The 13,990-nt window shown below is 46.3% G+C and overlaps 1 protein-coding gene across 4 annotated transcripts in view; it reads right to left on the reverse strand.

The window, feature by feature from the left end:
• LOC132396926 (polyamine-transporting ATPase 13A3-like) overlaps positions 1–13,990 on the reverse strand; it is a 96,332-nt gene that overhangs the window by 24,605 nt on the left and 57,737 nt on the right. For all 4 annotated transcript variants that reach the window (XR_009513178.1, XM_059975034.1, XM_059975032.1 and 1 more), the window contains exons 18-23: positions 11,409–11,562; positions 8,123–8,243; positions 7,359–7,483; positions 3,749–3,915; positions 2,248–2,379; positions 567–646 (exon numbers count right to left, since the gene is read on the reverse strand). Coding sequence is in view for 3 of the 4 variants with exons in the window: in XM_059975034.1 (XP_059831017.1) it covers positions 567–646; positions 2,248–2,379; positions 3,749–3,915; positions 7,359–7,483; positions 8,123–8,243; positions 11,409–11,562 (779 nt within the window). In the remaining variant the exon portion in view is untranslated. The remainder of the gene's footprint in view (positions 1–566; positions 647–2,247; positions 2,380–3,748; positions 3,916–7,358; positions 7,484–8,122; positions 8,244–11,408; positions 11,563–13,990) is intronic.

Genomic DNA, 13,990 nt, shown 5'->3' on the forward strand with positions numbered 1-13,990 from the left:
GACGAGGGGCACCTGAAGGAGGTGATGGGCAGGTGAGATGAAAGGGGAGCCAGAATGGGGAATGGAAATATAGGGAATTCAGAGGGGGGAAAATTACCAGAAGTTTGAAAAATCAATGCTTGTGCTACTAGGTTTGCATGTTGCCATAATAGCCAACGGGGCTCTTACAAATCACTACCCAAAATTAAGGAATAAGTATTCAGTCTTTCTTGAGGCAAAAAAGATAACACAAAATGTGAAAGAAACAAATTCTGTCAACATTACAGAAAATGGCGATTTGGTTGGTTTTCTAGGAACAGAAACTCTCCATAACGCAGGAGGGAGGAAGGAAGTTGGCAGCCTCTCCAAATCTCCCTGCCTTCTCCTCAAGACTGCCTTTGAATCTCCCTCTTTAACCAAACCTCTGCTCTTCTGCCCTGGTCTCTCGCTGTGGTTTGGTGCACATAATGGCACAGGGACACCGGAGATGCTATAAAAATGCAGGATGTTGATGCTACACACTGATATGTTGATCAACAAAAGGGACAGTGACCCTAGCGCCGTGCTGGACCACGTCCGGTACTCACTCCACTTTCTGGAGCTCCTCCACCAGCTGGGTTTTCTGATCTGGGGCCATTCGAGCGTAAACTGTTCCACAGAGTAGAAGCTGGGCAGAGAAATACAGAGCATCACACCTCCAGCAGAACTAGAGGCAAAATGAACTGTACGTGCACACACAAGCACTTACGTAAGCATGTGCACACACACATATCTGCTACATGAATGTACACCCATACCTGCATAGGCACACATGCTTGCACACATACCACAGCATTAAAACAAATATCCACGCAGCCTAACCAACACCTGCCACTCATATCATTTCTGGCCCGTGAGGGAACTGAGATTGCTGGCATAAAATCAACACAATGAATCTGTTTCCTCATCTTCTGAGGGAGCTTCACTGTGTCTGACCCTGGGAGTGTGTGATGGGACATTGTGGAGGGAGCTTCACTCTGTGTCGGACCCTGGGAGTGTGTGATGGGACAGTGTAGAGGGAGCTTCACTCTGTTTCTGACCCTGGGAGTGTGTGATGGGACAGTGTGGACGGAGCTTCACTCTGTGTCTGACCCTGGGAGTGTGTGATGGGACGGTGTAGAGGGAGCTTCACTCTGTGTCTGACCCTGGGAGTGTGTGATGGGACGGTGTAGAGGGAGCTTCACTCTGTGTCTGACCCTGGGAGTGTGTGATGGGACAGTGCAGAGGAAGGTTCACTCTGTGTCTGACCATGGAAGTGAGTGATGGGACAGTGTAGAGGGAGTTTCACTCTGTGTCTGACCCTGGGAGTGTGTGGATGGGACAGTGTAGAGGGAGCTTCACTGTGTCTGACCCTGGGAGTGTGTGATGGGACAGTGTAGAGGGAGCTTCACTCTGTGTCTGACCCTGGGAGTGTGTGATGGGACAGTGTAGAGAGAGTTTTACAGTGTCTTTCCCATACTGCCCCTTGTACCAGGAGGAGGTGGTGGGGGGAAATGGGAGACAGATGTCAGAGCAGGAAGTGGGTAGTGTGGAGGAATGGTTGGGGAGACAGAGACTAGAACATCCCATAAGTTTAGGAAAGCAGTTCTAATACATGGATGGAAATTACAATGGACATTTACAAAATGGAGAAGATAACAGCATCTGTTAATCATAAGCTGTAACAATTTGATTCATACTGGGAAAAATGGTTTAACTACATAATGCCTCATAGGCCTGATTTTATTCTCACAAATCAATGAATATGTTGTAAAAAAAAAGATCACTCCCTACTTGTACATCGTTCTTTCCTTTTGCTTGTTTTTTCTCTCCACTCTTTTCTATAAGTGTATACCTCAGATAAATACATGGTGGAGATTTGTGATATATATGATTATTTGGTATATACGTACAATGTCTGAAATACATCTTATGGAAGTGTTTGTTTGATGATGAACTTCAATAAAAAATAAATTACAAAAATAAAAGGCTGTTCGAAACAAGAATTCCAGTATGAGTTTGAGTATAGTAGCTGAGTCTCTGAAGGAAGAGGATGTGGCAGGCAGGGTCATGTGGAGCCACGAATGGTTTCTGGTTCCTTTATGCTTTGATAAAAGTCTAAGCAGCAGGTTGCTGAGATTTCTGCAATCCCCCCCCCCCAGACCACCCCTGCCCCCGGAAGCCAATTCCGACTCCAGTGAGTGACTGTTGGAGAGCAGCTCAGGCCAGCAAAGGGAAATCCAGACTCACCTTGGGAAGCAGATCAGGAAAGTGCTCTGTGATCACATCAAAGGACTTCCCGCTCATGGCAAAGTGGTAGCAGGCGTCCGGTAACTGGGGCGCGTCTTTCGAGCAGGTATCCTCCACGGTTATTCGAATATCCTGGAGAGCCAGAGGGTTGGTGAGAGTAGCAAGGAGGATTGTCAGTAAGGAATGGGGACGGACCTCAGATACTAGGGATGTGAGCGTAGGCAGACACTCTGTTTAGAGAGGTTCTGCCTGTCACCGAACAACCATGGCTGATGCTACGGCCCAACAGCCTGTACATGACTTACTGATGCACCCCTGTCCTCTAATTGTCTCACAACAGCCTGAAACCCTGGCTCATTGTCTTATTGTGCTTTTCTGACCTGGGGGGCATCAAACAGACAAGACAGGAAAGAACAGCTTTATCAGGGAACTGGGGTGATTGGGGTGGTCACAAGAGGAGAGAGTGCGGGGCAGGGAGTGCGAAGGAGCGAGACCAAACACAAACACACACACACACACCTCGAGCCGCAGAGATCAGGATTCAACCTGGGTCTCTGGAGTTGTAAGGCAGTGAGTTTACTGTCTCTGCTGCAGAAATAGAGGAGGACATGGTGATGATCCCAGCTTTGTGCTTCTCTTCTGAATGTATGGGATTTAAGGTTGCAGAGATACTGGTTTCGGGAGACAGGGCACAATATAGCCCCTGTGAAGGAGTATTGGTGAGGATGTATTCTTAAAGGAGATGTAACTCTCAAATCTCCCCAGAATCTTTTTAGAGGTAAGGAAAACATCCCCAGCTTCTCCGGTCACTGATTATATCCATCACATCAGACACATTAGAGAAAGATCTCTCTACACCCCTCCAATATTTCTCAAAGTGAAGAAACTTGAAGTGAACAATATTCTGGCTGAGATCCACCGTAAAAGATTTCAACTGTGAAGAAACTGAATTCCCAATATTGTTTGGCCATAAGACATGGAAGCAAAATTAGTTCATTCGTCCATTGAGATTGTTCACCATTTGATCATGGATGATTTATTTTCCCTCTCAACCCCATCCTTACCATTCAAGAACCTACCAACTTCTGCTTTAAATACAGTGTATTCAAACACTTATCCTCCATGCCCGTATGTGGCAATGAATTCCACAGATTCACTGCCCTCTAGCTAAAGAAATTCCTCCTCACCTCTGTTCCGAAACTGTGCCCTCTGGTCCTAGACTCCCCTACTACAGGGAACATCTTCTCCATATCCACTCAATCTATGCTTTTCAATATTCGGTAAGTTTCAATGAGATACCCCCTCATTCTTCTAAACCCCAGTGAGTACAGGCCCAGAGCCATCATACATTCCTCATTCATAATAGTTTGGTACCTGAAACTGAAACTGGTGCGTGGGGGGGGGTGGGGGTGGGCTACGTAGACAAGACATGGGAGAGGGTCCCACGTGAGACTGGGACCATGTGTAGTCTAGGATCAGGGCTGGGATACAGGTAGACTACCTTGGTTTCATGTGCCTTCCAGCTGCCCGCCTCTTCTGCATTCTGCCAGGTGATGGTGGCCACTTGACCATCCCTGGGGGGTGTCGCCTCCGTGACAATCACCTTCCCGTGCGGGGGGATCATCCCAGACTCGCGGGCCACAGACAAGGCGGTCAGCATGTTGTCCCCTGGTGATAGGAGGGAACAGCAGAGGTAATTGCTCTATCCAGAGATCACATACACCCACCATCCCAACCCTTGCTGTTCCACCACCAACCCACCATCACCAGTGCTTCTACTTGAGGTTTGAGGGGTATAATGTTCAACGTAAATTTCTTACCAAAGTACATAGGTATATGTTAACATATACCACCTCAATATTCATTGTTTGCGAGCATTTAGAGAAAAAATGTAATAGGATTTTATGAACTATACATACACAAAAACTGATAATTAACCAATGTTTAAAGAAGACAAACTGTGCAAATAAAAATAACACTGATAACATGAGTTGTAAAGAGTCCTTGAAAGGTCATAGAACCAGTTTAGATTAGTGGTCAGTGAAGCTATCCATGCTGGTTCAGGAGCCAGATGGTTGTAGGCTAATAGCTGTTCCTGAACCAGGTAGTATGGAACCCAAGGCTTCTGTACCTCCTGTCTGATGTTAGTGGTGAGAAGAGGGCACAGGCTGGATGGCAGGGGTGCTTGAAGATGGATGCTGTGTTTTTGCATATCTTCCAAGAGGACCACAACCTTGTCTTGGTTTGGAGGTTTGTGTGCCTCAGTGACCCAGAGAGCTGTGTTGGCTAGAGTCAGGGCTTTATGCTTTGTCTCTTGGTAGGGTCACCCATGCCAAACAGGTCGAAGGGTAGAGGCCAGACCAAGAGTGGTCCGCCAGTCCTCTAGGTTTGGGAGATCAGCTCAGGGTAAACAACCCTGACTGGTAAAACATAACTGTTACAGAAACAGCAATGAAGAATCCTTCTATGTCTGAGAGGCCAAGGACAGACAGCGATGAAGGGCCTAACGTCAATAAGTAAATAAACTCCTTGTAAATGTGCTCAATAATGGGGAGGGCTTTGCCTGTGAGGTCTTGTGTACCTCTGGTAAATCGTCCCACAAGCTTCTCTACTTTAAGGAACATGGCCCAAGTTTAAGTCTAAAGCTTAAAGTCCCATGGTCTAAGCTTACAGATCAAAGTCTTAATCACTGTAAGAATTCCAGGGAACCTTTTCCGAGCTCTCATACCACCACATTCATGAACAGTTATTACCTCTCAACCATCAGGCTCTTGAACCAAAAGGGATAATTTCACTGAACTTCCCTTGCCCTATCACTGAAATGTTCCCACAACCTATGAACTTTCTTTCAAGGACTCTTCATCTTATGTTCTTGATACTTATTGCTTACTTATTAATTATTATTATTTATTTTTTTATATTTGGACTGGATGAATTCCCAATTGTTGTGGCTTTTCACTGATCCTATTATGTTCATTATTCTATTAAGGATTGAGTATGCCCACAAGAAAGTGAACCTCAGGGTTGTTCAAAAGCCTTAAGCACACATATAGGGCTCCTGAGACTTTTGCACAGTGCTCTATTCATCGATGTGGAGCGGAGAGCAAGCTCGTACATCAGGCAGGAGCGAAGATTATTGGGAACTGAGAGGGTGGAGGGTGGCAGGTGCAGTCACGTCCAGCCCTGAGATACCACGTAAAGGTCATTTGATTCCAAACAATCAGTTTATTGATCATCAAAGAATGTCTCTCTGGTGCTTCCCATGCCCTCCCCTGTCCCTTCTCCTTTTCCAAACCATGATTCTGCTCACCCTGCCTCCTTCCCACTCTCAGTCCACAATAGGTTTATCATCACTCACATATGTAATGAAATTAGTTTTTTTTTGAAGCAGCAGTACAGTGCAATGCATGAAATTACTACAACTGCGCAAAAGTCTGCAGCACTCTAGCTATAGATAGATGTGCCAAAGACTTATGCACAGTACTGTATATGGTGGCATATACAGTATGTAGTTTGATAATAAATTTACTTTGAACTTTGATACACTTTGGAAGACCAAAGTTGAAGGCAGAGTACCAGGTCAATAGCGGGATTCTTAACAGTGTAGAGGAGCAGAGAGATCATGGGGTTCAACTCCATTGATCCTTCAAAGTTGCCGCACACGATAAGAAGGCATTTGGTAAGCTGGTCTTCCATTAGTTGAGGGATTCTGTTTATGAGTCGCAAAGAATGTTGCAGCTCTATAAAACTGGTTATACCATACATGGAGTGTTCTGTTCAGTTCTGGTCACCTCATTATATGAAAGTCTAATACCAGAGGGCATGCATTGAAGGTGAGAGGGGGTAGGTTCAAAGGCAATCTGAGGGATAAGTTTTTTACTCAGAGTGTTGGATGCCTGGAATGCACTGCCTGGTGTGGTGATAGAGGCAAATACATTAGAGGCTTTTAAAGAGAGATTTCAATAGGCACATGGATTTGAGGAAGATGGAAGGATATGGACATGGTGTAGGTAGGAAGGATTAGTTTTTTGGGTGGGGGGGGCTTTGATTTACTTGTTAAGCTGGCTCTGACCTGTTCCTGTGCTGTACTCTTCTGTTTTATAAGAAAGTGGAAGTGTTAGAGAAGGTGAAGAAGAGATTTATCCAGTTACTACCTGGATTAGAGAACACATTTTATGAGGAACATTTGTGTGAGAGATAGGACTTTTCTCTATGGAGCAAAGGAGGATGAGAGGTGACTTAATAGAGGTGTACAAAATTACAAGAGCCTGTGGCCTTGTCCCAGGGCAGCAATGGCCAATACTGGAGGACTTCCATATAAAATGACTGGAGATGTCAGAGGTAGTTCTTCTGCCCCACTCCAACCCCAAAGAGAGTGGTAGATGCCTGGAGCTTTCTGCCAGGGTAATGGTAGAGACTGATGCAATATAGATATTTAAGAGACTCTAAAGACAGCTGCATGTATGAAGAAAAATGGAAGGGTGAGGGTGTTGTAGGAGAGAAGGCTTAAATTGATCATAAAGCAGGTTAAAGGAGGAATTCCTTTTGCCAGAGGGTGATGGATCAATGGAATTCATTGCCACAGATGGCTGTGGAGGACAAGACACTGGGTATATTTGAAGCGGGAGGTGGGGTCAATAGGTTCTTGATTAGTCAGGGCATCAAAGGTTATGGGTAGATGGCAGGAAAACAGGGTTGAGAAGGAAAATAAATCAGCCATGATTGAATGGTGGTAATTTGATGGGCTGAATGGCTTAATTCTGCACTTATGTCTAATGCTTGACACAATATCATGGCTGACAGGTCTGTGCTGTGCTGTAGTATTGTATTTTCGGTAATTCAGTCTATTGAGCACCAGCATCCTTCGTAAATCTACTCTGCACTCTTTCCAGCTTACAGGCATCTCTACAGCAGGGCGTCCAAAACTGAACACAATATTCCAAATGCAGCTTCACCAATGTCTCGTACAACTGCGGTGTAACATCCCAACTCCTATACTCAGTGCCCTGACTGATGAAGGGCAGTGTGCTGTAAGCCTTCCACACTGCCTCATGAGATGTGATCTGACTGACATCTGGGACAAGGTGCCAACGGGACGTGGGAGCACATACCTGTCACCATCACCGTGCGGATGTGGGCGCTCTTGAGCTCCCTGATGACAGAGACAGAGCAAGGTTTCAGCTTGTTCTGCATCATGATCAGACCCAGGAACTCCATGTTGGTTTCAATCACTGATCTGGTGAAAAAGGGCAGCACAGTCAGTACTGCCTACCGAACCTCCATTGGGAGAGAGGTGGGTTGCGAAAGGGGGGTGGGAGGAGTGGGGTGGTCTGGCCGGAGGATTAAGGAATGAGATATGGTGGAAGGTAGTGAGATTGGGAGGGGAGGTAACACAGGGACTGAGAATCAATGGCATCAACGACCATAGAGACCAAAGGTCAGGGTGAGAAAAGTTGGCAAGTGCTGACATTGAGAGTAGGAGTTCATGGAGCGGAGGAGTGGGGTGGGAGGTGGCTTAAAAAGTTCTGCAATTCAGAGTCAAGAGGTTGTGGGAGTCAGCGGTCGCGTTGAGCTTGAGACCCCTAGGTCTATGGGTTAGGGGTAAAGGGGATCAGAGAGCACTAGGGGTCAATGGCAAGGAACAAGGTGATCCGAAACAACTAGAGCTGAAGCTCAAGTCAAGGAAATCAGAGAGCCCTAGGGTTGAAGGTCAAGGGTTAAGGGCCATGGGTCCCTCTCAGGGATTTGTCAGGTTAGTAGTGATTGAGGGTTGGAGGTTGGGGGGGGGAGTGGGCAGAGAGAATCTGAACGGAGGGTTCAAGGGTCGGGAAGGGGGTACGGGTGAATCTGGAGAGGTTTCATCCGTCGGGGTTACCTGTTCACCGTCTGCACCTTGTGCCAGGTCAGCTTGGACTCCAACTTGCGACTGGCCAGTGCGATCACCCTCAGCCCCTGCCGGGTGAACTTCTCCAGGATGTGTGAGAAATCTTCTGGCACTGTCACAGAAAGGGAAAGGAAGCTCAAAGTTCAGAGTGAAATTATTACCGAAGTACATACATGTCACCACATACTATGCCGAGATCAATTTTCTTGCAGGCATTTTAGGGAAAAATAGAATTTTGTGGAAAACTATACATAAACAAAGATTGTTCAACAACGAAGACAAACTGCACAAATGAAAGTAATACTGAGAACATGAGAATTTTAAAGAGTCCTTGAAAATGAGTCTGTAGGTTGTAGAATCAGTTCAGAGTTGAGGTGGGTGAAATTATCCACCCTGGTTCAGGAAGCTGATGGCTGTACGGTAACAACTGTTCCTGAACCTGGTAGTTGGGGAACTAAGGCTCCTGTACTGCCAGCCTGGTGGCGGTAGTGAGAAGTGCTCCTCCAGCGCTCCCTCCCACTGCCCACTGATGTTTCCAACTGAACTACCAAACCGTATTGGATCGATTGTGAGAACATGGCACGTGGGGGCATCGACTGGGTCTCTCGTGCGTGGAGGCCTCTCTCTCTGTCTGGGTTTTCGAGTGAGTACATTTTTCTCTTGTAGCCTCAGCTCTGCAAGTTGCCCAGCATGTACTGTTACCCAGTAAAACAATGTTTAATCATACTATTCCATTGTCGTTCGAACCTCATCTGTGTCCCCCAGCCCTGCAGTTCACTGGGTAGAAATGCTTGGGGGTCTGATCCCTGCCCAGGCTTGGGAGAGGGGCTGGATATGCCTGCGGATTCTGACATTCTCCTGACTGTTACCCACTACCTCCTCAGTCCTTGACTGTGTTCAGACAGCTACCAATGCTTGGTCACCTGGGAGGAAGGGTCGTATGTTCAAAGTTCAAAAGAAGTTTATTACCAAACTAGAATATAAAAGCAAGGATGTAACTATGAGGCTTTATAAAGCACTGGTGAAGCCTCATTTGGAGTACTGTGAGCAGTTTTGGGCCCTTTATCCAAGAAAAGTTGAGCTGACGTTGGTGAGGGTTCACGAAAATGATTCCAGGATTGAATGGCTTGTCACATGAGTAGCCTCAACCTCACTGGAATTCAGAAGAATGGGCGGGGGGGGGGGGGGGGAATCTTACTGAAAACTATCGAATGTTGAAAGGTCTCAAGAGAGTGGATGTGGAGAGGATATTTCCTACGGTGTGGGAGTCCCAGACCAGAGGACACAGCCTCAGAATAGAGGGACTTCCTTTTAGAATGGAGACGAGGAGGAATTTCTTTAGCCAGAGAGTGGTGAATCTATGGAATTTGCTGCCACTGGCGGCTGTGGAGGCCAAGTCATTGAGTGTATTTAAGGCAAGGTTGACAGGTTCTTGATTAGTTAGGACATGAAGGGTTAAGGGGAGAAAGCAGGAGATTGGGGCCGACAGAGAAATGGATCAGCTGTGATAAAATGGCAGAGCAGACTTGAGGGGCCAAAACTGCCTAATTCTATTCCTATATCTTATGGTTTTATATGTTACCATATACTACCTTGAGATTCATTTTCTTACAGGCATTCACAGGAAAAAAGAACTTTTTTTTTTAAATGGAAAATTCTACATAAACAGATGAAGACTGACAAGGAACCAAAAGACAAACTGCAAATCAAAATAGTGAGAATACGAGTTGTAAAGAATCCTTAAATTGAGGCCCTAGGCCATAGAATCAGTTCAGAGCAGAGGTGAAGGAAGTTGCACAGATCAAGGTGCAGGAACTCAGTACAATCATCCTCTCCTTCAGAGCACAACAGAATAAGTTCCACTGGCTGGGTGAGCAGGGTTCCAAAGCCTGCAACATCATCACACCCACAGCAGCAAAGAAGGCCCTCTGTCTCTGAGAGTGTCCAGTGTTTCCTTCATCATGTCAGTAGCTTCCTCTTGGTCTTCACTACTTTCAGTCATTCAAGTCCTGGGTGAAGACTCAGGAATACCATCATACTCAGATGAAGGATTCTTCATTGCTGTTTCCATATCAACTTTTTTTCACCAGTCCAGGTTGTTAGCCCTGAGCTGAACCCCCGAACCTGGAGGACCAGTGGACAGCTCTTAGTCTGGCCTCTACCCTTTGACCTGTTCGGCATGGGTGACCCCACTAAGAGTCAAAGCATAAAGCCCTGACTCCAGCAAACATCACTCTTCTCTCAGAGGACATCCATCGCCTGACAGCCCCTATTCCAGCAGCCAGAACATTCAGCCAATCCTACACCAGCTCTGATGCCAAGGTACACAGCAGGAACTTGCCGAGGAGTCCTCAGCAGAACCTTTGAGAACTCCATCATCCAGACCAGAGATCAGAGGGTAGAGCAGAGGAAGGGTCTGCACACTTCATCTGCATTCTGCATAATATTTTGTTAGCATGCACAAAATGCGGGCGGAACTCAGCAAGTCAGTCAGCATGAATGGAAGTGAATAAGCAGTTAATGTTTCGGGCTGAGACCCTTCGTCGGGACTGGAAAGGAAGGGGGAAGATAACAGAATAAAAAGGCAGGGGGAAGGGAAGGAGGACTGTGATAGGTGAGGCCAGGTGGGTGGGAAAGGTATAAGGCTGGAGAGGAAGGAATCTGATAGGAGAGAAGAGTGGACCACAGGAGAAAGGGAAGGAAGAGGGAACCCAGGGGGAGGTGATAAACAGGTGAGAAATGGTAAGAGGCCAGACTGGGGAACAAGAGAAAAGGGGAGGGAATTTTTTTTAACCGGATGGTGAAATCGATATTCATACCTCAGGTTGGAGAGTACCCAAATGGAATATAAGGTGTTGCTCCTCCACACTAAGGGTGGTGTCATCTTGGCACAAGAGGAGGCCATGGACTGACATGATGGAACGGGAATGGGAATCAGGAAGTTCAGCTTTTGTCAGATGGAGAAGAGTTGTCTGACGTAGCAGAACCCTCAATTTAGCATTGTCCAGAATTGCCAGGATTTTCTGTAGAATCCTTTGTTCTACCAGAGCCTCCAGCGTGTCCAGTTTGACTCCTATAACAGAGCCAACCTTTCTAATTGTTTATTGACCCTGATGGCATCACCCATGTTGATGCCACTGCCCCAGCACACCACCGCATAGAAGATTGTACAACATATGCATTTTGTGTGCACCATGGTCCGAAGAAACATTTTTTTTGTTTGTTGTATATATGTACAATCAGAAGACAGTAAACTTGAAGATTTAGCTTGACGTACCTGTCTCCTTCTTACACAGGCTGGCCACAGTCTCAGGGGCCCCCTTCATGTAAGCCACCAGCCGCCGCTGACCGAGGGTGCAGGTCACCACGCTCATCCGCTGCAGCGCTGAGGAGAAGGGGAACTGGCTGATGATTCCAATCTCGTAGGAATTCTGAAAGGTGGCAAGATGGTCTCAAGTGAGCAGAGGAAACAAACGCCTTCACAGCTACGATGCGGTGTTGAAGTAGACGGCCAATTTATGTGTCATCAGCCAAGCACAAGCCTGCACTCCCCTCATTAGCACTGTGGCAAGTTTCTGCCTCCGGACATCAACACCTGAGAGGATCTATCTCTGGTCCAACATGCTGATGCAATCATAAAGGCATGTCAATGGAATCAGGTATGTTTATCGCTGACATACAGTATGTAGTGAAATGTGTTGTTTTGCTGCAGTAGTACGGGGTAATACATAAAAATTACCATAAATTACAAGAAAATATAAAAAAATACATAATGCAAAAGGACAGCAAAATAGCGAGGTAGAATTCACAGGTCATTCAGAAATTTGAGGTTGGGGAGGAAGAAGCAGTTCCTTAGCAGAGCACCTGGAGGAAGTGTGTGTCCTCAAGCTCTTACGCCTCCTCCCTGATGGTAGTAATGAGAAGAGGGCATGTCCTGGATGGTGAGGATCCTTCATGACAGAGCCATCACTTTTGAAGATGTCCTCAATGGTGGGGAGGTTAGTGCCCGCCCATGTTGTTGCTGACTCAGTTTGCAACCCTCTACAGCTTTTTCCAATGCAACCAGTCAGAATGCTCTCCATAGTACATATGAAGAAGCTTCCTAGAGTCTTTGGTGACATACTAAATCTCCTCAAATTTCTCATAAAATATAGCCACCTAATCATGGGATAATTTAAAATGACTAATTAACCAACCAACCAGTGCACCTTTGGACTGTGGGAAGAAACCAGAACACCCGGAGGTCATGGCGAGAACTCCTTACAGGCAGCAGTGGGTCATCTTTACTGCAAGGCATTGTGCTAACCGCTACGTGTTGCCCCCAGGATAGATCCTGTGAGATGCTGACACCCAGGAACTTGAAGCTGCTCTACCTTTCCCTCGAAGAGCACTGGTGGGCGTTCCCTCAACTAGGAGTTAAAATTACATGCACACTGCATGTTTATTACAAGATTTACACAAGTCTTTATTATGATTAGTACTTCACCCTTGAAACAGTAGCTTTTGCCCTCCGGACCCCATTGGGTGTCGTCACCACTCCACATGAAGAGACAGGGTCTCAGAGCGTAGAACAGTATAGAAACAGGCCACGAACATGAGAACATCTGCAGATCCAGGGCAACACACACAAAATGCTGGAGGAACTCAACAGTCAGGTAGCAACAACGGAAAAGAGTAAACAGTTGTTATTTTGGGCAGAGACCCTTCATCAGGACTGGAAAGGAAGGGGGGAAGTCAGAGTAAGAAGGTGGGGATGAGGGGAGGAGGAAGTACAAAGTGGCAAGTGAGAGGCGAAACCGGGAGAAGAGGAGGGGCTGAAGTAAAGAGCTGGGAGGTCAATTGGTGAAGAGATACAGTGCAAGAGGTTGGGGAATCTGTTAGAAGGGGACAGAAAACCATGGAAGAAAGGGAAGAAAGAGGAGCTCCAGAGGGGGATGCTGGGCCGGTAAGGAGATAAGGTGAGAGAAGGAAACAAGAATGGTGAATGGTAAAGGTGGGTGGGGAGGGGGGGGGAGAGAAACAATTACCATAAGTTTGAGTAATTGATGTTCATGCCATCATGTTGGAGGTTATCTAGATTGAATTTAAGGTGTTGCTCCTCCAATCCGAGTGTGGCCCCATCGAGGTGGTGGAAGAGGCAGTGACACATCAAAATGGAAATGGGAAGTACAAATGGAAAAAAAACAAAAACAGGACCTTTAGCCCAATGTCTATGCTGACCTCCTTGCCCATCTAACCTTATTTGCCTACATTAAGAATGCATCCTTCTAAATCGACTGAAGCATTTGTTTAATCTCTTAAAAACATAATGACTGTAAACAAGGATGTAATGTTGAGACTTTACAAGGTGTTGGTCAGACCACATGGAGCATCGTGAGCAGTTTTGGGTCCCTAATCTAACAAAGATGTGCCAGCATTGGAAAGGACCCAGAGGAGTTTCACGGGAAAGATTCTGGGAACAATAAGGTTAATGTATAAGCAGCGTTTGATGGCTCTGGGCCTGTACTTGCTGGAATTTAGAAGAATGTGCAAGGGGGAGGGGGGAATCTCATTGAAACCTATTGAAAGGCCTAGGAAGAGTGGACATGGAGGGATGTTTCCTGTAGTATGGGGAGTCTAGACCAGAAGGCACAGCCTCAAAATAGAGGGACATCCATTTAGATCAGTGTTCTAGTTATAGAAAAGTACAGCACAGAAACAAGCCCTTCAGTCCATCTAATCCTTGCCAAAATCATTTGAACTGCTTACTCCCATTGACCTGCTCTAAGACACTCATGCCCCTCCCATCCAAACTTCTCTTAAAACGCTGAAATAGAGCTTGTGCTGGCAGCTCGTTCCACATTCTCACCACCCTCTGAA

Source organism: Hypanus sabinus, chromosome 7, assembly GCF_030144855.1.
Source record: "Hypanus sabinus isolate sHypSab1 chromosome 7, sHypSab1.hap1, whole genome shotgun sequence".
Taxonomy (NCBI): domain Eukaryota; kingdom Metazoa; phylum Chordata; class Chondrichthyes; order Myliobatiformes; family Dasyatidae; genus Hypanus; species Hypanus sabinus.